Source organism: Lagenorhynchus albirostris, chromosome 19, assembly GCF_949774975.1.
Source record: "Lagenorhynchus albirostris chromosome 19, mLagAlb1.1, whole genome shotgun sequence".
In the NCBI taxonomy this organism is placed as follows: domain Eukaryota; kingdom Metazoa; phylum Chordata; class Mammalia; order Artiodactyla; family Delphinidae; genus Lagenorhynchus; species Lagenorhynchus albirostris.
Window position 1 is genome coordinate 32441756 of NC_083113.1, and position 25891 is coordinate 32467646.

Genomic DNA, 25891 nt, shown 5'->3' on the forward strand with positions numbered 1-25891 from the left:
ATGAGTCTTCATCTGCTCTCAATAAGATGGGCCTGGGACAATGCAAAGCCATGTATTTCTGTTCTCAGGGAAACTCTCAGGGTTAACAGGGTCCCTTAGCAAGAGACTGTAGGGGACCCATACCAAGTAGGACACTGGTTCAAGGAAGCCATCCCCATGAAGGAGGCCCCGGAGCATCATGAGGAATCCAATCTGTTTCATGCTCCTGGACTAGATGCCAGTTTTCAGGGCTTTGTCCCAAGACCTCTGCTCCAGGGACACAAGATGGCGCCTCCTCCTGATCCCCGGTTTGGCACCGTCAAGCCTCTGTTCCAGGCTTGTGATCATACAAGGTTGTCAGAGCAGCCACTGAGAGGGTATGAAATGGTGCCAGGCCATTGTTGATGGTGTCTTGGGGCTCAGCTCTTCTTGAAGGATGCATGAGCCCATGAACAGTCCTAGGAAAGTTTCGTACCTCCCACAGGTGAGGTGGTGAAGTGGGTTGTAGCTGGAGGAGAAAGAGCTAACCAGTTCATTAATTTATTTGATTCATCTGTTCAACAAATATTTACTGAACATTTGCCATATACCATTCATGCTTCCGGGAGCTGCTAGATAAGGCAGTGAACAGACAAGTTCCCTGCTCTCATGGAGCTTCTGTTCCAGGAGAGACAGACAGTAAGGAAGCAAACATCTTCATGTACAGTATATTATCACAAAGTGATAGATGCAATGAAGAAAAGCAAAATACAGTGAAAATATAGAGAGTGATGAGATGTGGAATTTTAGGTGGGGTTTTCATTCACCTCCAAAGAGGGCACGATCAGGCGGAGAACTGGATCAGGTGAGAAGGTGAACCGTAGGTATATTGGGAGGCGTGGCATTCTAAGTAGAGGGAATTGAAAGTGCAAAGACCCTGTGAGAGAAGGATGCTTGCTGTGCTCAAGGAGAAGCACAGAGGTGGGTGAGGCTGGAGAGGAGAGAGGCAGTAGGAGGGGCGACAGAGAGAAAGCATATGGCTAGGCCAGAGAGCCTTATTGTGAGCAAGTTGGGGGGCCATTGGAGGGTTTTGTGCAGACTCTCTGGCTATTGCATGGAGAAGAGACCTCTGGGGGCAAGACGGGAAATGGAGCATCAGCCTAGGAGGCTGCTTAAGGCATTCTGTGGGCTAGTGGCTAGATGAGTAGAGGTAGTTGTAAGGTTTTTGGATGATCTTGTTTTGTGTGAAGGTATAAAAACATTTCCCCTGTGCCATTCTGACAGCTTCCTTCCAATAGCTTTTGACACCTACCTCTTCCCTGAGGTCTTCCTGGATTGGCCAGGAGAGAATCAATGGCTTCCCACTCTCAGTGCTTCCTTTGTTCTTCCTCAGAGGGGAGGGGAGGGAGTACTGGGCAAGGAGTTAGAAAATCTTAAGTCTGTTCCAGCTCTTTAATACTTGGCCTTTGAACTTGGTCACATCACCCACCATTTCTGAGCCTTCATATCAGCACTTTTTTTTTTTTTTTTTTTGCGGTACGTGGGCCTCTCACTGTTGTGGCCTCTCGCGCAGGCTCAGCGGCCATGGCTCACGGGCCCAGCCGCTCCGCATGTGGCATCCTCCCAGACCGGGGCACGAACCTGTGTCCCCTGCATCGGCAGGCGGACTCCCAACCACTGCACCACCAGGGAAGCCCCATATCAGCACTTTTAAAGTAGGTCTTATCTTGTCTTTGTTCTCACTTCACAGGATGGTTGATTGTGTCAAAGGAGCTAATGTGAGTATAAACATTTTGTAAACAGTCAAGAAGTAAGCACGTGAACAGGACTATAGCCTTTTGTTTATTTTATCATTATCCTGGCTATTCAGAAGTAACACCACTTGCTAAGTGGGTGGTAAAAACACAAGATATAATCTCTGGGGACTTCCCTGGTGGTCCAATGGTAAAGAATCCGCCTTACAATGCAGGGGACCCGGGTTTGATCCCTGGTCGGGAACTAAGATCCCACATGCCGTGGGGCAACTAAGCCTGCATGCCACAATTACTGAGCTCGCACGCCTCAACTAGAGCCTGCATGCCACAAACTACAGAGCCCACGTGCCCCGGAGCCTGTGCGCCACAACTAGAAAAGAGAAAACCCGCATGCCACAACTAGAGAGAAGCCTGCGCACCATAACAAAGAGCCCTCATGCTGCAACGAAAGATCCTGCGTGCCTCAATGAAAAACCTGCGTGCCAAAACCAAGACCTGATGCAGCCAAAAATAAATAAAATAAATAAATAATTAATAAATATGTTAAAAAAAGATATAATCTCGGTGAACTGGAAGCCAATTAACCAGAGTTAACCAGTTAAACAGAATCCTGCAAGAAGGTGGAGATAGGAGAAAATGTATTCATGTGGGCTTGATGGTTTTTCTTTAAGTTTTAGAGGACTCAGCTTCACCTTCCATAAACCTCCCTATCTCCAGGGGTAGATGGGACCCATGGTACTCAGACAATGGTCCACACCACCCATGTCCTCCATCATCAAACCAAGATTCCTGCACAGTCCTCGAGCTCTAAGTGAGAAAGAAAATGGCTCTTGACTTTCTTATAGTTTCAGCAAAGCTCGGGAAGTAAAGGCACTTCAGGTCACCCCCTGTGTTAGGTTGTGTTATTTGTCCATAATTCTTCCTTCCCTTTATGTGCTGGCCATGGCTTCTCCATGGCTTCTCCATGGCTCTGATATACCTCCACGTCCCATTGATTTTGGGCTTGGTCATATGACTTGCTTTGACCAACGAGATGTACGAGGAGGTATTGTGCAAGTTCCAAGCTGAGACTTAAAGAGGCTTAGTGAGTTTCTGCAGCCCTCTTGGAGCTTCTGTTCTGCATTATGAGAATAACATGCCCCAGCCCTAATGGAAGATGCAGAGAGTAGATCTGAAACATCCCAAAGCATGAGTCCAATCTAGTTTATTAGACCCCACTAAGCCTAGCTGAGAATGGCCAACGACAGTTGACCCATGATTAGGAAATGAATGCTTATTGTTGTAAGGCGCTAAGATTTTGGGATTGTTTGTTACATGGCATTATTACAGTAAAACCTGACTCATACCTTCTGAGATGACAGAAAATTTTGTTAATCACATCAACCTGTTCTCCAGCTATTTTGATTCCCTGAGGTTATTCTAAGCCTGCTGGGGCTTCTGTTTGCTCCGCCTGTGGCTTTACTTTATTTGTTCACCTGAAAGAACCTTTCCTAGGTAGAATAATTTTAAAGAGCAGACTCGGTGCCTGTACCCAGGACAGTGCCTCAATCAGAAGCAGGCCCATGTTTATACCAAAACGAGAGCTTTCAAGTTAAGATGGCTAGTAGGACCTTTTAAGATGCAAGGTAAGACTGCAGGTATATCAGGCCCTTATGACTTCAGATGAGAAATAGATCAATATGGTTCAATAGAAAAAGGCCACAGAAGATCATATATAACTGCAGCATCACTTTTTTTTGGAAGAGTGACTCATAACAAAAGCTTTGAGACTTGGTGAATCAGAAATAACTTTTCTTGTCAGTAATTGCCGTCAGCTATTGGTTTAAAGAATAAAATTTGAATCTTCAGCCTCATGTGTATCTAGCTAAGCTTACTTGATGGATAGATGCATTCATCAGTGGGTTCTCTAGCTTATTGGCACCAGAAAAGCTTCCCACAGAACTGGTGGTGCAGAGAGAATGTAATGTGAGAGCCTGAAGGCATCAGAGACCCCTGGACCAGAGTCACCTTGGAATTCTCTGGCCTTGAGGGCATCTCAGGGGTAGAAGGGGCTTAAAGATCATCTGCTAACTCCCTGTCCTAATGCTTGAAATCCCTAAAAATATCTCAGAAGTAGGTATCCATCGGAGTGAGAACAAATGTCCCTTTTCAAGGCCACATATATCCTCTTTGGATAACTCTGTGCAATAGACTGAATGTTTGTGTTCCCCCCAAATTTATATTGAAGCCCTAATCCCCAGTATGATGGTATTTGGAAATGGGGCCTTTGAGGGGTAACTAGGTTTACATGAGGTCCTGAGAGTGGGGTCTTCATGGTGGGATTAGCGCCCCAATAAGTAGAGACAGGAGAGAGCTGGTTCTCCCTCTCTGCTCTCTGCCGTGTGTGGATACAGTAGGAAGATGGCCATCTGCAAACCACACACCAGATCTGTCAACACCTTGATATTGGACTGTTCAGCCTCCAGAACTGTGAGAAATAAATGTTTTTGTTTAAACCACCCAGTCAATGGCAGTTAGTTATAGCTGCCCAAATGGACTAAGACACACTCAGGTGAGCCGTAGTTTGCTCTTCTACCAAGCTACTCCCTTTTTCTCTCTCCCTCCTTCTCTTTCTCTCACTCCCTCTCAGCTCTTTACATATTTTAAAGGTTTAGAACAGGAGCTAGCAAACGTTTTCTGTAAAGGGCTTAATAATAAATATTTTAGGCTTTGTGGGCCATATGGTCTCTGTCACTACTACTCAGCTCTTCCACTGGGACATGCAAAAGCAGCTATCAACAATACATAAATGAATGGATGTAGCTGTGTTCCAAGAACACTTTATTTATGGATACAGAAATTTGAATTTCATCTGATATTTTACTTTGCACAAAATATTATTCTTCTGATTTTTCCCCAACTATTTAAAAGTGTAAAAATCATTTTTACCTTGTGGGCTGTGCAGAAACAGATGGGGACTGATTTGGCCTACAGTTTGTAGTTTGCCTGTCCCTGGCAAAGTGTCTACCTCTTCTTCAAGACACTCTTTCAATTATGAGTCATTTCTAGACCATTCTGGATACTCATCCAACAAGTATTGAGCACCTGCTATGGGTCAGGGAACAAGTTTACATAAACTGCCGGTGATAAGAACCTGAAGATGACATGGTCCTGACCCCAAGGAGCCTGGGCAGAGATAGAGCTCATTTCAAGGCCCCCTCTCTTTCATAAATCCCCAGCAGCCCTTAGGGTCAGAGAGATGTCTCCTTCCATCTAGACCTTTCCTGAATCCATTTATTTTGCTCCTGCCTCATGCTCAGTGCACAGTAGAGAAAACCAGTTGACCACATTTCTTCTGATTACCTACAAGTCTTTGGCTTTTATGGATCTATATGACCTTCTGTTCTTCTAAAGGAGGAGATAAGGAGGTAGACAAAATAATCTTTTACTAAGAAAGGAGACCTGTTCATTCAAGAGTCACGTGTTTCTGTTCATTTGCAACCTAGTGTACTCTGAAATCACTCCAAAGCATTGCATTCCAACCCATCCATCCTCCTGGTGTAAGGCTTCTCTTGGTTGCTCTCCTGATCTGTGGAGTGCTGGGACCACCTGAAGTGGTAGGAGGGACCTTATGTTGCCCACGTGGGGAAATAGGTGGATTGGAACTCAGCACCACTGCTATGGTGGAGGAGCTACCACATTAAAATATTAAACTGCAGTTTAGTGGAAATTCAAGATTTCATATGACAGGAAATGACCAACAGAGTAAAATGGCAGCATTCATTCTGCCCCTTAAGCTCTAACCAGGCACTCTGGGGCCTGGAGGCTCCCAGTTCAGGCAGTCAGTCTGGGAAGAGTCAACCTTCCTAAGCCCTCCCCTGACTTTCCTTCCAGGAACCCTTCTCCACAGTTTACATACCCTGTTCTAAGAGCCCTGGAGAAAGTTCCTTGGTCCAGACATAGAGTTAGAGAATTTTGTCAGCAAAATCCTCTATCATGTGGCTCCTTCCTTTCCCTAAGTGCCCCTGTCCCAGACAGGGCTGGCTGTCCTGAGATGAGTGGGTCCCTGCCCTTTGTTAGCGGGATTCCTGTCCTGTGTTCCCTCTGTTGTGTTCCCAAGAACCTCATGGCTCAACCCAACATCCCTAGGACTACTGAGTTCAACAGATTTTTCTAGCATGAATTCATTTATTCATTCATTCATTTACCTGGTGAATATTATTGAGAGCCTACCGTATCCCAGGATTCAAAAGGGACACATGTAAGAAAAAGGCCTGGCCTCTGGGGTTTTGGTCAGAGGATAAGACAGTGATTGACTTGAATGTCATGAGCATCCTGCTAGAGGCATGGACAGCCTCCATGGGGTAACAGAGGAGGTGCCCCCCTGTTATGGGAAGGGCGCTGTGTCCCAGCTGCCCTGAGGACTTGGGCCACCTGCTAGGGTTGGTGTAAATCCAGCTGGCTTCTCTCTCGCTCACGGCCACACTTTGTAATCCTCACCCAGCCAAATGAGTGTGTGCCTCTTTGCTAAGGTGGAGAGTTCCATGTAAGGTCCTCCACCACTGGGGATAGGACTCCCAGCATTTGCTGTGCTAACTGTGAAGGAGGCTGGGGTCAGCAGTAATAATAATAGCTAATGCTTATTGAGTGCTTACCATGTGCTAAGTGCTCTAGATGTACTTTCTAATTTAACCTTCACAACAATCCTTTGTGGCACTTGCTGTTATCATACAGAAGAGGAAGTCAAGGTCAGAAAGGTTAAGGTCTAAGAAGTGGTACAGACTGAATTGGAACCCAGGCTATCCAAGTTCAGCATCTCCCTTGATGTGCCATCTCTGTATAGAAATTGAGATAGTCAACTACATTTCATACATCCCTTCTGGGCTTGGCACTTTACTTCTTGTGTTTCACGGAATCTAAATGATGTCCTAGGAAGTGAGTGTTAGCATTCAGATTTTACAGATGAGACTCATGCAAGGAAGTGACTTGCCCAAGGCCACGTGGAGCCTTTTCTATCTGGCGGTCCTTAGCCCCAAACCAAGGAATACAGGAGAAGGGGACTCAGAGCTGCGCTCAAAGCACTCACAGCCTGGGCAGGAAACAGATTTACTGAATCTACCATTTACTTATGACACTTAGGACCCCTTGCTAAGGTGCAGAAGACAGTGTGCTTATTTCCATGGCTTCATTCTGTGCAGAGACTGACGAGAGCTAGGGGTTGATGTCTGATGGGTGAGCGCTGAGATTCAAAAGGAAGGAGGAGGCATTATAAAAGGGGTCTGGACTCAAAAAGTGTGGTTTCCAGATCAGCAGCACTGACACCATTTAGGTGCATGATCTTCTGAAGGATCATCTCCTGCAGGGTGGCTGTCATTTCAGGGCATCGAGCTTTCCTGGGCGACACTGGCCATATTCCTTACCCTCACGTATCACAGGATGCACAGAGAGCTCACGATAGACTGGCAAACGCCTGGATTCTATACAGCTCTCTCTCTTACTTGCTGTGGGATGTGGGGCAAGTTTTAACCACTCTCTGGGCCATAGTATCTTTTCTGTAAGATGCCCAGATCAGTCGTTTTCAATCCTGATGGCCCATTATAATCACCTGGGGAGCTTTTCAATAATTCTGATGTCCCGGGCCTATAGCCAGAAGTTCTGATTTAACTGGTATGGGGTGAGGCCCAGGAATTGGTACTTTTAAAACTTCCCAGGTCATTATATTGTATAGACAATGTTGAGAACCAGTAAACCAGATCACCTCTGGTTGCATTAGCATTACCTGGGTATTCCTTGAAGATTCAGATATCTCTCAAGGTGATGCCGACACACAGCAGAGCTTGAGAACTCCTGGAATCAATGGCCTCTGAAGTCTCTTTCAGCTCTGACTCCAAGGTTCCCCAATCAATGATTCTCTTCTTCCTCCCATGCTGGAGCCGCCCTTTGGTAATGAGCAGAGGTGCCATCGGCTTGTAAGCTAAGCTTCAGTGCCCCCTGAGAATGCAGCCAGCTGGCAACGGTGGAGGAAAGTGGTAAACACATTTGACTTTTCTTTATCAGCTGTGCCGTGTGCACGATGTGCTGGAGGACTGGGGATCTGTGTCAAGGCCAGCTGGGTGGCTGAGGCCTTGTATTAAGCCCAAGGGCAGTCCTGGCCACTGCTCTGTTTGCCTGCTCCCTTCCTTGGCCCCAGGGTGGTCACTAGCCACAGGCTCCTATTGCCTGGACCCCAGCCCCAAACCTTCTGGAATGACAAAGATGAGCCTTAGAGCAGATGTGTGTACCCATCCCACTTTGTCTTTCTGGGTCAGCCTCCAGGTTGGCTAGATCAATACCTTGACTCCCAGAGAATCCAGAGATGGAATAAGGAACCCAGAGGCAGGCTTGGAGCAGGCTCTGGGGCTGAGCTCCAACGCTGCCCTGGCTCGGCAAGGACATCCAAGTGTCTCCTTTCCTCCATGTGGTATGTGGCTATTTAATGGCAGTGAAATTTATTGTGGGTAATGGAGTGTCAGGCTCCTTATTGCTAATGGATGAGTTCAAATGTGAAGGATTTATTAAATAAGTCAAGCATACGTCTCCGAGAGACGATTACTGTGAGTGAAAACAATTATATAGTTAAACAAGGGGGAAAGAAATTTTAAATGCATCTTTAAAGTTCTCTAAATCAGTTTAAATGTGTAATTTCAAAAGGTTTGGGGTGGAGCAGAGATTCGTTTCAGCAAATTACTCATCAAGTTTTTTTTTTTTTTCTTCCTTATTTTGATTCAGCAAGAAACCAACTGCCCTATTTGGCTGTCATTTAAAGAGGTTACTGATGGGTGTTTGGAGACGGAAAAAAATGCTAAAGCAACAGAACCTAGTTTGGTAGCTTCCTCCAGTTCCCAGGTTCTGATTTCCTTGGTGTGTAAGTGGGCTCTCTGGAGCAGAAGGATTCAGAGAGGCAGCAGGAGCTGTCATTCAGAGAGAAGGATAAGTGCTGTCTTCCTGATACTAAGCGGTGGTCTAGAGCCATAGAGTTGGAAGGACTTTGGAGGACCTTTGGTCGATTCCATTTTGCAGTGGGGAAGCTGAGGCCCAGAGAGGGAAAGGGCATTTTCTAAGGTCACACAGCTTGAAAGCCTGGAAGCCAGGCTTCCCCATTGTTCTCCCTTTGAAATGGAAATAATATTGACCTCACAGGGGTGTCTGGAAGGAGACAAGGAAATAGAGGGAAAGTGCTTTGGGAAGTACATATGTTTCTACCTGGAAAGGGCTACTGTGGGGGAAGGATTGGCTATGGACCTCCTTGGTGGGTTCATTTTGGTGAGGGGCCCACCCCTCAGCCGCTTCACAAGTTCTGCAGCCAGGACGACAGCGAGCTGAGGTCCCTGGGACCCTCTCCCCTACTGAGCTGAGGAGAGGCACAGGCAGCCACAAACCCCTGACATTTTCTTTGAGACAGTGACAGCTGGTGGAACTTTTGACTAGAGGAATAAAGAGCAAGCAGGCAAAAAAAGTGACTGTGTTAAAAAGTGGTTTAAAAATGTGCTGTGCCATCTGTTTGGCCACCACGGCTTTGTGGGGTATATGTGGGGACAGAGACCTCCCCCTCTCCCACTCCTGGGTCTCACCTTGGTCAGGGCCCACAATGGTGAACTTTATTAATTCTGCAAGTTTTATTTTCCATGTCCCCCAGTCTTTCTTTCTGCTCCCTTCTGTTCTCAGTGCACACCCTCATTTTGCTTCCTGAAAAGACATTTTCTTAATTTCCCCAATTGCTAACAAAGTCTTCAATCTACAAAGCCCTGCACGCTTGACTTAAAAGGCAAGTTTTTGGTTTTGGCCTTTGCTGTATGAGTCTGGTCCTAGTGTTAGAGAAGTGGGGCTTTAAAAGACAGGTGTTTAAGATCTACTCTACCTAGCAATATTGCAGGCTTCATATTTATTCAGGTTTTCCTTCATGTCCTAAAGCTTTATACCTTTCTTCTGCTGGTATTTTTAATTAAGTTTGTCTGAGACATTTTTCAGGTTCTTTTTTTCCCTTTTGTGAATAGGGTTATAAAGTGCATATTCTAATTAGTTATTGCTATGGAATATGAAAGTTATTAATTTTGTGTGTTTATATCTGTCACCTTGATGAATTCATATTTGATTATAAATAGGCTTTTGGTTCTTGTGGATTTCCCAGGTAGATGGTTATATTGACTGAAAATACTAACCATTTTGTCTCTTTCTGTTCAGCAGTATATTTATTTCCTTTTCTTCTTGTCTTTCTCCACAAGCAAGCCCTCGGTACAGTACTGAAAAGTAGCAGAGATTATGGGCATCCTTGCCTTGATCCTGACTGTAATGGGATTGTTTCTGGTAATTTATCATTAACTTTGATGTGTGCTGTGGGTCTATAGTAGAAAACATTATTAAGTCAGGTTTTTTTTTTAATTAATCAGAAATGGATGCTAAATTTTATTAAATTTCAGCATCAATTGAAATGATCTGTTGAGATGATTTCAGTCTAGTCAGAAACATGGATGATGTTCTAGTGTTTCATTCTTATATACCTGCTCACAATGCAATTCTGGTTTTGATATTATAATATTTTGTTTAGGATTTTTGCATCTTCACTCATAAATGATATTGGCTTCTGGTTTTTCCCCTTCTGTATTTGTTTTCCCTGTCCAGTTTTGGAATTGGGTTATAGAATAGAATTGCATGGAATTCTGGGTTTCTTGAATGTTTTGTAGGACATTCAAAACTGTAAACTTTCTCACTTTGGTGCACTTTAAAAGGGTAAAGTTTTAATGACTATTCCATTTCTTCTATGATTATTGGTCTTTCATGATTTTTTTTTCTTTTTGAGCCAATTTTTGTGATGTATTGTTTTCCAGAAAATTATCCTATTCATCTGGATTTTCAAATGCTTTGGTGTAAATTAGCATATACTTTCTCTTTAATTTAAAATATGCTTTGTCTAGTATGTTTCTTTTCTCACTCTTGATGTACTTTTCTGTCATTCTTCCCTACCCTACCCACAAGTCTCAGTCTTGCCATAGATTATTCTAGTTCATTGGTCTTTTCAAAGAGCCAGCTTTTAGTTTTATTAATCTATACTGTTGATTTGTTTTCTAGTTTATTAATGTTTGCATTTTGTCTCTATTAATATCTTCCTCAAATGTCATTGTATTTATTTTGTTTTTCTTCTTCTAACTTCTTGAGTTGAAAAGCTTAGTTATTTTGTTTTCCTTTTTTTCTCTTTTCTGAGAACTTCATTTTAAGACTAAATTTTCCAGAGTTAGGTATATACCTCAGGTTTTGATATATGGCCTCTCCTTGTCATTCATTTCTAAATAATAATATTACCTTTTCTTTGTTAACCTAAGAATTATTTAAAAGATATTTAACATTTTTCAGATACATAGAACTTTTTGGCCATTTCTTTGTTATTAATTTCTAATTTTATTGCATTTTAACTAGAAGGTAACCTGTCTGACTTCCTTCTTGTGGGATTCGTTGAGATTTCCTTTGTGACCTAATACATGAGTTCCTTTTCTTGAATGTTCCCTGCATAACTGATATAATGAGCAGTCTCTTTTAATTAACATCTTATCTGTTAAACCACACTTCAAATTATAATATATGTTATTCAGATCCTCTTTATCTGTACTTGATCTACAGCTTCTTGATCTGGTGATTTCTGAGAGGTGAGTAACAAAGCCTCTTACCATGAAAGTTGATTATCACTTTTTCCTTGTATAACTTTTATTTTTCCTTTATGTATTGAAACTATATTATTGGATGCATAAAGTTCATGGCTGATATATCAATCTACAAATATATTTTTGTAGATATATCATATATTTTTTGATATATCTTTTCTGTAAATGTTATATTTTATCAATATGAATTATCTCTTCCCCCTAGTTCATTTTCTTATTTTTTTCCCTTGAGCTCTATTTTGTTTGATATTATTACAACTCTGCCTACTTTGTTTTTATTGGTATTTGCATGCCATAGCTATTTTCATCCTTTAACTTTTAATCTCCCCCTGTCATTTTGCTTTAGGTGTATTTTACAAGCAGCATATAGGCTTTTATTTTTTAAATTTAATTTAACAGTCTCTGTCATCCAGTAGGCATTTAAACCACTCATACTTATTGATATTACTGATATATTTGAGCTTATTCCTGACTTTTTTTGTGCTTTTTATTTATCATAAATTCTTGGTTTTTTTTTAATCCCTATCTCTCCTGTCCTTTTTAAAAAAATTATTGAATACATTTTAATTTTATTTTTTCTTCTGTAATGTTTGGAAGTTATTCATCCCATTTGTATACTTTCAATCAGTTGTAATAGATTGGGTGCATTTTTGAGAGGCCTAATGACATCTGGAATTAATCACTACCTACCATCCTTTCAGTGAAAAATACTAAAACCTTTTACTACTTCCCTTCTCCTACTATTCTTTCTTTTCTCTTCCCCAAAACTACCATGTTGATATAGTTTGGGATTTTAGTTACAAAATATTAATCATTTTGTTTTAACATCATCATGTATTTCAATTAGTAAAATTTGTTAATTTCTTTGGGTTCCTTTTTTTGGGGGGGGGTTCCTTTTTTTAACATGACTTGAATCCCATATTTGGATACAATATATGGTAATCCCTCTTTGATTCCTTTTTTTAATTTTATATGGTTCCATCCTGTCTAAGAATTCTTTGGGGCATGTTTGACAATATCTCTATTTTCCCCTTTTACTTCAAAGATAGTTCTACTGAACATCAAATTCTAGGTTAAAAGTAAATTCCCTTAGATCTCTGGGACTACTGTTCTATTGCCTGTTGCATTCAGTGGTGCCAGTAAGAATTTTGATGACACTTGATTCTCATTCCTTTGTAAGGAATCAGTTTTGTCTGTATGGAGAATTTTTCTCATCTTGTAAAAATGTCCATAAGATACCTAGATGTAGATCTTTTTCAAATTTAACTTGCTCAGCACTTGATGGCCCTGTCAATCTGGAGACTTCCTTTTTTTTTTTTTTCCAGCATTTCCCCCTCACTTCTTATTTGAATACGTCTTCATTCTAACTAGTCCCTCTTTCTAGAACTCTTATTAGATGGATTTTGTTGCTGTTGGATTCATTCTCCATTTCTCTACTTTTTTCTTACTTTCTATCTATGTTGCTTTCCATGCTTTGTTCTGGGAGAAATCCTTGCTTCCATATCCTAGTTTAGTAATTTGCTCTTTACTTTTATCTATTCTGATATTCAGCCCATATGTTGAGTTTTTTATTTCAATACTCAAATTTGTTATTTCTAAGACTTCTAGTTGATTACTTTGTATATATGCAATATTCCCTCACATGAGAATACCAATTAGACTTTTCTAAAATCTCTTTTCATTCACTTTATTGATTCCTTCCATGGGTTTTTAATTCTTCAGTTTGTTGACTTTAGTTCTTCATCTTAAATTTAGCTCTTCAGATTGTTAAATTTAGTATTTTATGGTATTGATTTGCTTCTGTAACGGTCACCCCATTGATCATCCATGAGCCCTCCTGCTGCCTCTGACTTTGGTGCCTCTAGCGCTGCTTCCCCCACTTTTTGCAGAAGGTTTCTCCTTTGTACAACTGAGGTATGGTTTCCTGTTTCAGTCCTCCCTATCTTACTTTGTCCTTTCAGGGATTCCTAACACTTTTTGGTCCATTGGGGGCACCCCTTCTTTTTTCCAATACTGTTATGGATTTTTATTATATGCGAATATATTTTTAAACATGTATATAGTCTATTTATATTGTATTTTATTTGTTTATATAATCATCAATGTTTATGATTCTTTTAATGTTTTTTTTTTCTAAGCGTTTAGGATAAGAAGGACAATATGGAGATTGTGCTTGGTTCACAATTTTTACCTAACTTCCTGAGTTTTTCACATACTAAAAACTGATGTTTTAAATCAAGACTCCAAAAGATGTGACTAGATGTTACCAGGGGTCTGGGTTGACAGCTGCATGATAGCCCATAGCTCCACGGTGGCATCCTTCCACCAGGAATTCCCTCTGAGTTCATTTCCATTGTTAAGATACTCTCCTGTTTCACCACCGGTTGGAAAGTCTGTGAACTCAGATGGGTTTGCCACTTGCTCACCAGCCAGGAGTTAGTACCGAAGAACTGGACGTAAAGAAACTAGCTTGCCTCCTTGTGTTTGACATGAGGAAATGTGGTGGACATTTTGATTCACCGGCCAGATCCTCTTTCCGGAATAAAGAATGTATTTCCCCAGCTGCTGGCCATGTCTTGGGAATACAGATGTCAGCAACAGCCCTTTTAGGGTTGCCTCGATGAAGAGAGTGACTTTTTCTCAGAGTGGGCTTCTCACCCAGCTCTGGCACTTCTGAAGGATTTTCTCATTTTCAGAACTCCCCACACTTCCATTGACACTGCATCTCAGCTCAACATCTTCCTCTGCCCAATCTGCTTCCTTCCCTTCATTCCACAGGTATTGATCCCAAGAGTACTTTCTAAAAAAAACCTCTGCATGCTAAACTTCATCTCAGAGTCTGCTTCCTGGAGATCCCAAACTGGACCAAGAATTTACTGGAAATCACAACATCTATCAGAGGAAAGTGCGACCGTGGGTGTATTTGGCTACAGAAACCCTTTAAACTGCCCTGGGTATGGGTAGCTGAGTTGTGTAAGGCCAAACACAGGCAATCAGAAAGCAAAGGAAGTAACTGCCTTTTCTACATGCATTCGGATTTGTCTACTCAAGTCTGCTTCTCCTGCAACTTTCCCCAACTCAGAAAATGGTGACTACCATTTCCAGTTGCTCACCATAAAAATCTTGGAGTCTTTTCTGACCTTGATCTCTAATACTACACTTCTGATCTGTCAGGAAATCCTCTCAGCTTCACCACCAAAATAATCCCAAATATGACCCTTTCTCATCGCCAAGAATGCCAACCCCTGGTCCCAGCCACTACTACCACTGCTGGCTTGGATTACTGAAATTTCCACCCAGTCAGACTCTTAGCCTCCACCCTTACAATCTGTTCTTGACACAGCAGCCAAAGTGATCTTTTAAAACTAAAGTCCAATCATGTGTCTCCTTGGCTGGGAACCCTCCAGTGCTTTCTATCCTGTTTGGAGCAAAGTCTTCAGTGCTTTTATGGCTCCTGTCAGGGTTCTCCAGAGAACCAGAACCAATAGGATACAGGTGGATATAGATATAGAGATAGAGATAGACAGAGACAGAGATATGGAAATAAAGAGGAGATTTATTATAGGAATTGGCTTATGTGGTTATGGAGGCTGAGAAGTCTGCAGTCTGATGTCTGCAAGCTGGAGAACCAGAAAAGCAGTAGTATGATTTAGTCCAAGGCTGAAGGTCACAGGGTTGGTGGGCCACTGGTGTAAGTCCCGAAGGCCTGAGAACAGGAGCACCAGTGTCCGAGAAGACGGAGTAAGAGAAGACGGAGGTCTCAGTTCAAGAAAAGAGAGAGGGAATTTGCCTTTCTTTTCCTTTTTATTCTATTTGGTCCCTTAAGAGATTGGCTGATGCTCACCCCCATTGGTGACTGCGAATCTTCCTTACTTAGTCTACTGAATCAAATGCGAATCTTTTCCAGAAATACCCTCACAGATGCACCAGAAATAATGTTTTACCTGCTATCTGGGCATCCCGTAGTCCAATCAAGTTGACACATAAATTAACCATCACAGCCCCCAAGGCCCTCTGTGACCTGGTCCTACCCCCATTGCTGTCTTGCTGACCTTTTTGACCACTACTTCCCCTTGCTCACCTTGCTCCATGCCAAGCTCATTCCTGACTCTTTGCACTTGTGGATCCCTCTGCTGAAAAGGCCCAGATATTTTCTCAACTGCCTCCTTGCTTCTTTCAACTCCCTGATTGTCTTAGTCTGTTCAGGCTGCTATAACAAAACACCACAGACTGGGTATCTTATAAACAGCAAAAATTTATTTTTCACAGTTCTGGAGGCTGGAAGTCCAAGATCAGGGTGCTGGCATGGTCAGGTGAGGGCCCTCTTCCAGGTTGCAGACTTCTCATTGTATCCTCACATGGCAGAAGAGGTGAGGAGATGCTGTGGGGTCCCTTTTTAAGGGCACCAATCCCAATCTTGAGGGCTCCACCGCATGACCTAATCACCTCCAAAGGCCACACCTCTTAATACTATTACCTTAAAGATTAGGATTTCAGCATATAAATTTTGGGGGGACACATTCAGACCATAGCACTTATCAAATGTCATCTCATTTACGAGAACTTCCTTAACCACCAGTATAAGACACCAGCCTCCTCTCACTACAACACCAGTGTTGACACTTAAATCCCCTTACTCTGCTTATTGTTATCATCACACTTATCACCGCACAGTGGATTTACTTTTTACCTATTAATTGTCTGTGCCCCCTCCCTCAGTAGAATGGAAGCCTCAGGAGAAGTGTTTTGTTCACTTCTTTATCCCTAACACCTAGAACAGTGCTTGGCACAGAGTAGGTGCTAAGTAAGTGTTTGTTGAATTCATGAAATCTTAATCACCTGGCTGTTTGGAGGTGTATCGAGTGGGAAAATTGCTCAAGCACAGGCAGTGATCCTCACTCTGCTTCTTTCTTGCCTAATGACCTTCCACAGGGCGCTTTTCCTCTCTGGAAGCTGAGGGGGTGGGATAAGATGGTTATCCAGAGTACCTTCCCAGCCTGATCTTTTATAAAGTGATTTGTCTAAAGCAAACAACCAATTGTGACAAAGAAGAGGTCAGGCACCTCTCATGTGGGTTTTTGCCCTGGGAGATGGGGAGAAAAGGCACTGAGAAAGTCAGAGTCCAGGCAGTGGTGTGTTGCATACTTGGAGATTGTTGTTTTATTTTTTGGGTTTTTTTTTGCTTTACATTTTCTCCTTCCTTACCACCCCTCTCCCCATGGAGACATTACTACAGCCATGCCTTTATTGCTTGAGTGAATTCCACATAAAGATTGGTTCCAGCTTCTCCAGGATCCCTCTCCTGTGTCGTTTCACCTGCAGGGAGTAACCCCTGCGTACTCAACATTTTTCTTCCATTTTTACCTTCTGACACCCTGCCTGTGTTCTGACTCACTCTGGCCTCATGTTGAGCAGACTGTATGTCCTTACCTTTTGCTCTGCTCAATGGGATGTGAGCCACTGTGATGCCAGCAGTGGCTTGAGGTTAGCTTGAGCTGTGGACTTGCCTTCTTGGACTTCTGCCATCACCATGAGAGAAACATGCCCCAGTTAGCCTTCTGGTCCTAGAAGAATTGAGGGATACCTGGAACAGACCTGGACTAAACCCAAGGCCAGAGCCAAACTCCACTGAGCTGAGATCAACTGAATGAGATCAGCAGAGCTGTCCAGGCAACACACACATGCATGAGTGAGAATAAATGATTGTTTTAAACCACTGAGTGTTGGGGTGGCTTGTTACATGGCACTATCATGGCCACAGCTGACTGATACACCAGTCTTCTGAAACCCAGCCCAAGGTACTCACTCTCCCAGAGAACATTTCCTTAACTCATAGACTTGGCCTAACAGTAAGAATTTCGGGTATGTTTTAAGTCAGTGGTATCAGTGTTTTGTGGAGACTGAGATAGGGACTGTAGCAGAAAGAAGGAAAAACGAGAAGCCAGTATTGCTCAACTGTACCATTTGAAGACTCTGCAAACAGGAATAGCAAGGACTGAAGGGATTTACAGCAGAATCTGGTTTTATGAGGCTGGGGTTGGCTTTATGCATCTTTCTCAGTCTTTCCACAAGGCCTTCGACCAGGACATGGGGCTAGTAACCCTGTCCTTGGCCTAAAATGTTGTCTGGCCTAGGGCTCCCAGGTATATCAGTCTGCGGCAGCAGGGTATTGCTGTTCTGGCAGTGGAAATGACACCTTCCAAGGGACATTGCGGACATTTAGAATCAAGTCTTGTCAAAATATCCTGATTTGCATGTTAGGAAAGTCAAGAGAGAAGCTATCTTTATTCCTTCTTACCCAATGAAAAGATTTTTGAGGAGACGTCACTGCAACTGTGTTTCCAGTGCTTAAGTGAATTCCAAATGCTACTGTAAATTCCATTTATTATTTATACAGCTTCAGCTCCCTTGAGAAGCTGGGTGCCTTACAGGAAGGAAGGAGTAGTCAAATCCATGCAGGGTGGGATGCTCAGGGAACTGGATGGTAGGGCAAAGGGAGAGGGTCTGTGGTGTTCGTGGTGACAGATCAGGAGCCCAAATGAGTAGTAGTGAAGCAATATGGACAGAGCTGGGAGAACTTCTAAGATCATCTGGACCTAGGATTTTTTTTCTAACTTCCCTGGTCCTGAGAATCATGAGTCACTTGTTAAAAATACAGAAGTTCAGATCCCTCCCCTGGAGATTCTATTTTAGCATCTGTGAAGTGGGGTCCAAAAATCCATACTTTTAAGAAGGACCCCAGGTGATTTTGACAACTAGGCACGTGCAGAAAAGTGATCTATCAAGCTGCCTTGTTTTATAGATGAAAAAATTTGCAGCCCAAAGAGGGGTCTTGCCCCAGTTCTCAAAGCCCCAGGGAGTGCTAGGGATGATCCAGACAAGATCTCTGAGACCTGAATGGCACATTTCAGGATGGCTGATTTGCGGGTACCCTGGGACTGACAGTGTAGTTTGCTGATTCACTCATCTCTCCATTTACTATGTTTGGCTGCTTGTTTTCTCCCTTTAAGAGCAGCAGAAGGCAGGGCTCCTGGAGTCAGATAGAACCTGGTTCAAATCCTGTCTTTACTTCAGAGTTGCTGTGCAACCTTAGGCAAATTGTTTAACTTCTCTGAGCCATTGATATGGGCATTAAATCAGATAATGTACCCAATAGGTGCTCAATGAATCATTATTATTGCCTACACGTGCCAAATCCTATTCCAAGAGCTGTAAAAACCAGGATTAGTGATTTTAAAAAGACTATTATTAATCCCATTTTAAAATTAAGGAAAGTGAAGAACAGAATTAGAATGACGTGTTCAAAATCATGCATTTAGCAAGTGAGGGGCAAAGGTGGATTTGAACTCAAGCTGTCTGTAGCTCTCCTTTTTTCCTTTGAGGTCAGGGTCTGGGTCGCACTTACTCTGTGTGGCCCCAGCTATAAGTAGACGTTGAGTGCTCAAAGAACTAAATTGAGATTTAAAGGCAGGACAGAAATGCACTTCAAGCATGGGGCTGAGAGTGGGACATGGGGCTGAGAGTGGGGCATGGGGCAGATGGAGAGGGGGACAAGAGACCTTCGAGGAGAAAGGCCTGTACCCAGGGAAGGTGGGGCAGAGACTTGGACCTATCCCTGGGAGATAAAGAGTGATTTCAGCCCAAATAATTAGCATTGAAATGCGCAGGAACCAGGAAGTTTCTCTGCACTGTTGCCTGCAATAAAGAAAGATCCAGACTGAACTGGCTGCTTCCATTAGAAGTGATGTAACGAGCCTGCTTTGGCCTAGTTTTCTTAAAGCAGGCGGTCCCCTGGCTCTCCCACACCCTTCCTTCTGAATCTGCAAGTGATAGCTACCGCCATCTAGTGGTCATAGTGGCGCTACACAGGCACGGGGGAAAAAAGGATTGATTCCGGACTACATGGATTTAGAAGGTAAAATGGCTCTAGCTTTCCTCCCCCAAAGATAAGAGCCCCTTGTCTTGGTAGGGAGTTTTATTCTTCTCAAAGTATGCCTGTCTATTTTACTTTCTTAGGTCCTTTCAATTACCCAGGGAGGTAAGCTGGGGCCATAAACTCCATTTTATTGGTGAGGCAACAAGGGGAGGGGTCTTGCTTAAGAGTTGCATTGTCAACTATTAATGGAACTAGGACTGCGACCCAAGTGCTCATAATACCAATTTCTTGGCCCAGAAATGACACATAGAAGGTGTCAGGTCCTTTGAAATTTCCCTGGGCGAGGGAATGGGAGATGATTTAACCTGGAGCTCCTGTACTGCTGTACATGGAGGAGGGTCCATCTCAGCTTAATGACTTGTGAGATTTTTCTCTGGAATGAAAATCCTCAGGTGCGGTGTCTGGACTGAGAGTGTTCATGTGGGAGGTTTTGGAGTAAGATGAATACTACCCTTCCAGCTCTAGACCCTAGGATAGGATACTTACTTAGAACTTACCTAGTCCAGGTCTCTTGTATTAAAGATTGGGAAACCAAGACTCGGGAGTGGGTGACTGGGCTGACAGCACACAGTGGCAGAACCATGGTTAAAGACTTTCTTCTCCAGCTGGTCTTTCTGTTTTATACACTCTGATGTAATAGCTGGTGCCTGGAGGCTGCACTATTTCAGGCAGATATCACTGTTTTAGCCCAGAGTGAAAATCAGATTCTAGTGTCTTGCAAGTCATACCACAGAGGCTGCCAAGGAAGTGGGGAGCCCCTGGACATTTACGGTTGTTTTAGCATCTATAATATCAGCAATTCTCAAACTTTTCAGATGAAATCTAAAGCAAAAGAAGGGATGAAAGTGGTGAGAGTTGTGGAGGCTGACAGTCACCTGTCCGTGGTCGTCTCTGCAATGCTTGAGAGCAAGGGAGAACAGAGATTGAAAACCAAGGCATTGCATAAGGAGCACTGGACGTGGAGTCCTAGCACCTGGGCTCTGCTCCTTGCTCTGGCACATGCTGTATGCTCCTGGAACACACTTCCTCACTCTGATCCTCTCCTAGTTTCCTCATCCATAAAACAAGCCAATCTTCCTACTTCCTAAGGTTGTTGGGAAGCTCAAATGGAGGGCATAGGGGAATGGGGGTGAAAATGTTTCATAGAAAGTTAAGTGCTATACTCTTAAAGGGTTTCTTTTCTTCTTACTAAATTGAGGTAATTTATATACAGTAGAAATGCACGACTTTTAAATGTTCGGTTCTATAAGTTTGGACAATTGTAATCAGCTGTGAAATCAGGACCCCCAAACAAAATATAAAGCATTTCCATCACTCCAGAAAATTCCCTTGGGCCCATTTCTAGTCAGCCTTTTCACCCCCCAGGCAACTGCTGTTCTGATTTCTATCATCTTAGTTTAGTTTTGCCTGCTCTAGAACTTTGCGTAGATGAAATCACACAGTGTGTACTATTTTGTGCCAGGCTTCTTTGGCCTGCCATAATGTTACTGAAATTCATCTAGGTTGTTCTTTCCTTTACTGCCAACTAGTATCCTATTGTATGAACATATCATTGTTTGTTTATCTGTTTTCTTTTTGAAAAAATTTGAGTTATTTTTGGATTTTGGTTATTATGATTAAGGTTTCAGTGAGTAATCTTGTACATATTTTAGATGCACATATGTATGCATTTCTGTTGAATTGGAAGTGGCATGTTGGAGCACATGAAAGACGTATGTTTAACTTTATTAGAAATTGCCAAACACATATCCAAAATGGTTGTACCGTTTTATATTCCCAACAGCAGTGCATGCGAGTTCCAGGTGGTCCATTGACTCAACATTCTGTATTGTCAGTCTCTTTTGATTATAACCATCTGTGGGGCATCCATGCCTTGTTCCTGATCTGAGGGAAATGTACTTAGACCTTCACCATTAAATGTAATGTTAGCTGTAGGGTTTTGTTTTGTTTTTTTTAATACATGTCATTTATCAGATTGAGAAAATTCCCTTCTATTTCAGTCTTACTGAGAGTTTTATCATGAATTGGAGTTGAATTTTGTTAAATCCTTTTTTTGAATCAATTACATGGTAGTGTGTAATTGATAGTGTGTAATTCCCTTTAAAGTTTTTATATGGTGATAACATTGATTGATTTTCTAATATTGAACCAGGTTTATATTTCTGCTCTAAATCTCACTTGGTTATGTGTTTTATTCTTTTTAATATATTGCTAGATTTGCTTGCTATTATTTTGTTGAGAAATTTTGCTTCTATATTCATGAAGGATATTATCTGTAGTTTTCTTTTTGTCACCATCTTTGTATGCTTTTGATATCGGGGTGATGCTGGCCTCATAAAATGAAAGGGGATATGTTCCCTTCAGTCCAATTTTCTGGAAGAGATTGTGTAGAATTAGTGTTATTTCTTCTTTGAATATTTTTTAGAATCTGCCAGTGAAACCACTGAGCCTGGAAATTTCTTTTTTGGAAGGTTTTTAACTACAGATTCAATTTCTTTAATATTTATAAGACTATTTAGGTTGTCTGTTTTATCTTGAGTGATTTTTGGTTGTTTGTGGTTTTCCAGGAATTGTTTAATTTTATCTAAATTGTTGAATTTATGTGAATTGACATGTTTATAGTATTTCCTTATTACTCTTTTAATGTACTGTAGTGATATCCCCTCTTTCATTCCTGATACTAATATTTGTGTCTCCTGTCTTTTTTCCTTGTGAATCTTCCTAGACACATTTCAATTTTATCAGTCATCTAAGAAAAGAGCAACTTTGGGCTTGATTCGTTTTTTCTATTATTTTTCTCTTTTCAATTTTCTTCACTCTGCATCACCTTTATTGTTTTCTTTCTTCTGGTTGCTTTGGTTTTATTTTGCTCTTCCTTCTCTAGTTTCTTGTGGAAGTTTAGACTGCTGATATGAGACTTTTCTTCTTTACTAATGTAAGCACTTAACATAAATTTCTCTCTAAGCCCTGCTTTACATGCATCCCACAATTTTTGATAAGTTGTATTTTCATTTTCATTCAGTTTAAATATTTTCTTATTTCTCTTGAGACTTATTCTTTGACCCATGTATTATTTAAAAGTGTATTGTTTCATATGCTAGTGCTTGGAGATTTTCCTCTTATCTTTTTTTTTTTTTTTTTTTTCCGGCGGTACGTGGGCCTCTCACCGCTGTGGCCTCTCCCGTTGCAGAGCACAGGCTCCGGACGCGCAGGCTCAGCGGCCATGGCTCACAGGCCCAGCCGCCCCGCGGCATGCGGGATCCTCCCGGACCGGGGCACAAACCCGTGTCCCCTGCATCGGCAGGCGGACTCGCAACCACTGCGCCACCAGGGAAGCCCTCCTCTTATCTTTATCTTATTGTTTTACAGTTTAATTCCATTATAGCTTGAGAACATACTTCATATGATTTCAATTACTTTAAATTTGTTAAAGTTTGTTTTATGTCCAGGATATGGTCTATCTTGGTAAATATTTAATGTTCCCTTGAAAAGAATGTGTATGCTGCTTTTGATTGGGAAAGACAGGGAATCGATAAACGTCAATAAGATGTAATTTGGTTTTGGTGGTGTTCAGTTCATCTGTATCTGAGAATTCGGAGTTTTCCTTTCTATTCCTTGAGCCAGAATTATAGAGTTCTCCTAGAGCTCTCTGTTCATGGTGCCCACTTGGGTTTCAGGCTGAACTGTGTTCAGGTGCAGGAATACCAGAGGGGAAAAAAAGGTAATTCACAACTGGTTCAGTAGTACTGAACCAGTCTTATTCTCCTATCCACCTGTTACTATTTATTTTACAGAGTCCTCTGAATGCTCCATGCATTCTGTCCAGGTCTTGAAGTTGTCTTTTCTTCGGGAAACTATACCTTTGTACTCAGTTTGTGCAATGTGAATGGGGTGGCTACAGTGACTGGTTGAGAAAAGGGCGTGTGATTCAAATTATGCAACGAGTCATTTCTGAGACTTTAGTTGGAACCAGTGGCAAGCAGAATCTCTTTTCACGGAGGTTGTTTAACCGAACTGCTAGGATAGAATCTTGTCAAGCTTGGAAAGAGTTTGCCTGAGAGTGAAAGGGTGCATTGAGGAAAGTAGGTTAGAGAGGGAGAGAGAGAAGCTCCAAATGATCTTGCTCAAGCACCTAGATCCAGTCATTCCCGAAGCTAGTAGGCACCCCCCACATTCTGGACTGTTCAGGTACATGAGAAAAAAAAAAAATACCTTTTCTGCTTTAGTCAGTATCAGCTAGTGTTTCTGTCACTTAATACTAAAAGAATGTTAGTACATACCTTAAGTTTCCTTTCAAATCTCTTAAGTTCCTTAGTCAAGATTTTAGGGACCCATTGCCCCCTTAAACCCTAGGGTAGCAACGTTTCCTTGAGAGGACAAATGGATGATTTCATAGTTGCCCAAACAGAAATGGCTGTCCTTAGAGAATCTCAGCATGAGAACTGGCCAGAGAAGCTGGGGCTCAGCACAGAGCCAGAGACTGTGTGTGCAAGTCTGCATCTGTTGGTAAGATTAATGTGCAAGGTAGGCTGTGGGCCAGAGTTTATTGTTAATAATCAGAAGCCAGTCTTACTTTTGAAATGTGCTGCAGTTTCCTGTGATGACAAGGAAGAGATGCTTCATCCTTCCTTTCCCTCACCCCATGAAATCTAAATTTCTCTGAATTTGGAGATGACAAAACTTATTCACCCCTGGGACTCAATCTTCAAGAAGGAAACAAAATAGGTGAGGGTCGGAAAAAAGACAGCCTTTTTAAAGATGGGAAAGAAATATCTGTTTCTCTGCAGTGTTTTGCTGCATTTGCTAAAATCCATCAGGCTCCCGAACTATGGGATAGATAATATTTTGGGCATGTCGATGAGGCATATTCCTTGGTTGTCAGGATCATGTAACCTTATAACCATGGAGACCATGAACTTGTAGCCCAAGATTATACTGATGGAGAGGAAGAGGACCCTTGAGGGAAAGGGCTGTGCCCAAGGTCATACAGAGAATTAACAGCAGGATAGGAATATGCCCTTGTGTAGGCTCCTCCATCTGTGTCCAGAATCCTTCCCTTCATACCAACCTCATTTGCAACTTTCCCACATTTCCAGAAGTGCCCCTTTTGTGAAGGGGGTTCCCAAGGTGTGGATATGTTGACTTGGTTTGGCCACTCTCCACCTGTCTGGCACTGATCCATCTGGCAGTCCCTGTGGAGGTCTGTTTGGCACAGCTGAATTCGGCCAGGCAAGGCCTGAGGTGTGGAAAGTGCAGCCAGAAGCGTGTAACTTGCTTTGGGCCATGGAATGTGAGTGGAAGTGACATGGGTCACTTCAGGATGGGGGCCTTTAAGTAAGCCTGACTCACTGCCGTATCATTCAACAGAATTTATTCTGTGCCATGCTTTGTGCTGGGGAGGCCCTGGGAGCGCAGTCTGCCCCTGCCCTCCAGGAGCTCACAGCCTGGGCGGGGAGAAGGTATGGAAGCAGTCGTCACGTGGGGTGATCAGGCTGGGCAATGCTGTGACCCAGGCAGGATGCATCAGCTAAGCGCGTGTTCATCTCTTTTGGCGGTAAGGGTTAGAGAAGGCTTTACCAAAGAGTGCACACCTAGGGCTGAATCTTGAGGAACATGTCAAGTTCTCCAGGAAGGAAAGGCACAAGAGGGGATTCTAGCAAGGGAACTGCCCTCTCCGTTTTCCTCTCTTGTGGCGTTTATCTTACTCTGCCCTTCTTGATACCACTCGTGTCTGCTTGGACTCCTGCAGACCATTTGCTGCCATACTTAACATCTCTGTGCCGCAGTTTCCTCATCTGTAAAGTGAGTGTAATAACACCGCTCCCTTAAATTGAGGATTAAATTGTTTAACAGATATGAATATGTATGAAGCATATGGAGAGTGCTCTGTGCATGGTAAGTACTCAGTAAAAGTTAAAGTACAATACTTTATATATAATACATGCTCAAAAATATTTCCTACATTAAAGTGCTCTTTAACTTCAAGTAACCCCTTATCTAAAATAAAAACTATATTCTAACTGTTGAGAGCCTCTCGTAGCCTCATGCCTATTCTCAAAAGGCATCTGTTCCTTGAATTTGTTAATTCTCTGATCCATATTGATGTCACTCTGTGATCAGCCAAGATTGAAGGAACACCTACCACTAAAAGTCAAAGAGACACAAAAGAAGATCTCCCAGGCCTGCCTGGCTCTCTGACTTTGAGACCAGTTGGAGAAACACAACATGTGTTTGGATGCAACTGTAAAGAGACACCATGGGACAGCCCTGCTTTCCGGCTTGCAGGTGCTTTCACATAGCATCACTGCCAGGAAGGTGGGTGTGGGGGAGTTATCTGATTTGGCAGATAGACCCCAGCAGATTCTCAAATGGATTCTCAGCAAGTACTGCAAACAAACCCACTAAGAAAGGGAAGACATTGGCCTGCAGAGCTGCAAAGATGACATTGTGAAAGCAAACGCCAGGTCTCTCCTTTCCTATTCTCTTCTCTTGGTTCTTTGAGGCACAGGATGTAGATTTCCAAATATCACAGGAAGTTAGGCATGCTACAGCGCCTGGTCCAGAAGTAACAG

At 42.5% G+C, this 25891-nt stretch overlaps 1 protein-coding gene across 1 annotated transcript in view; it reads left to right on the top strand.

Moving 5' to 3' along the window:
- The first annotated feature begins 264 nt into the window (after positions 1-264).
- Positions 265-25891, top strand: part of CES5A (carboxylesterase 5A) — an 86172-nt gene continuing 60545 nt past the window's right edge. The window contains 1 exon segment of the mRNA XM_060129795.1: positions 265-356. Within this exon segment, the coding sequence (XP_059985778.1) occupies positions 265-356 (92 nt within the window).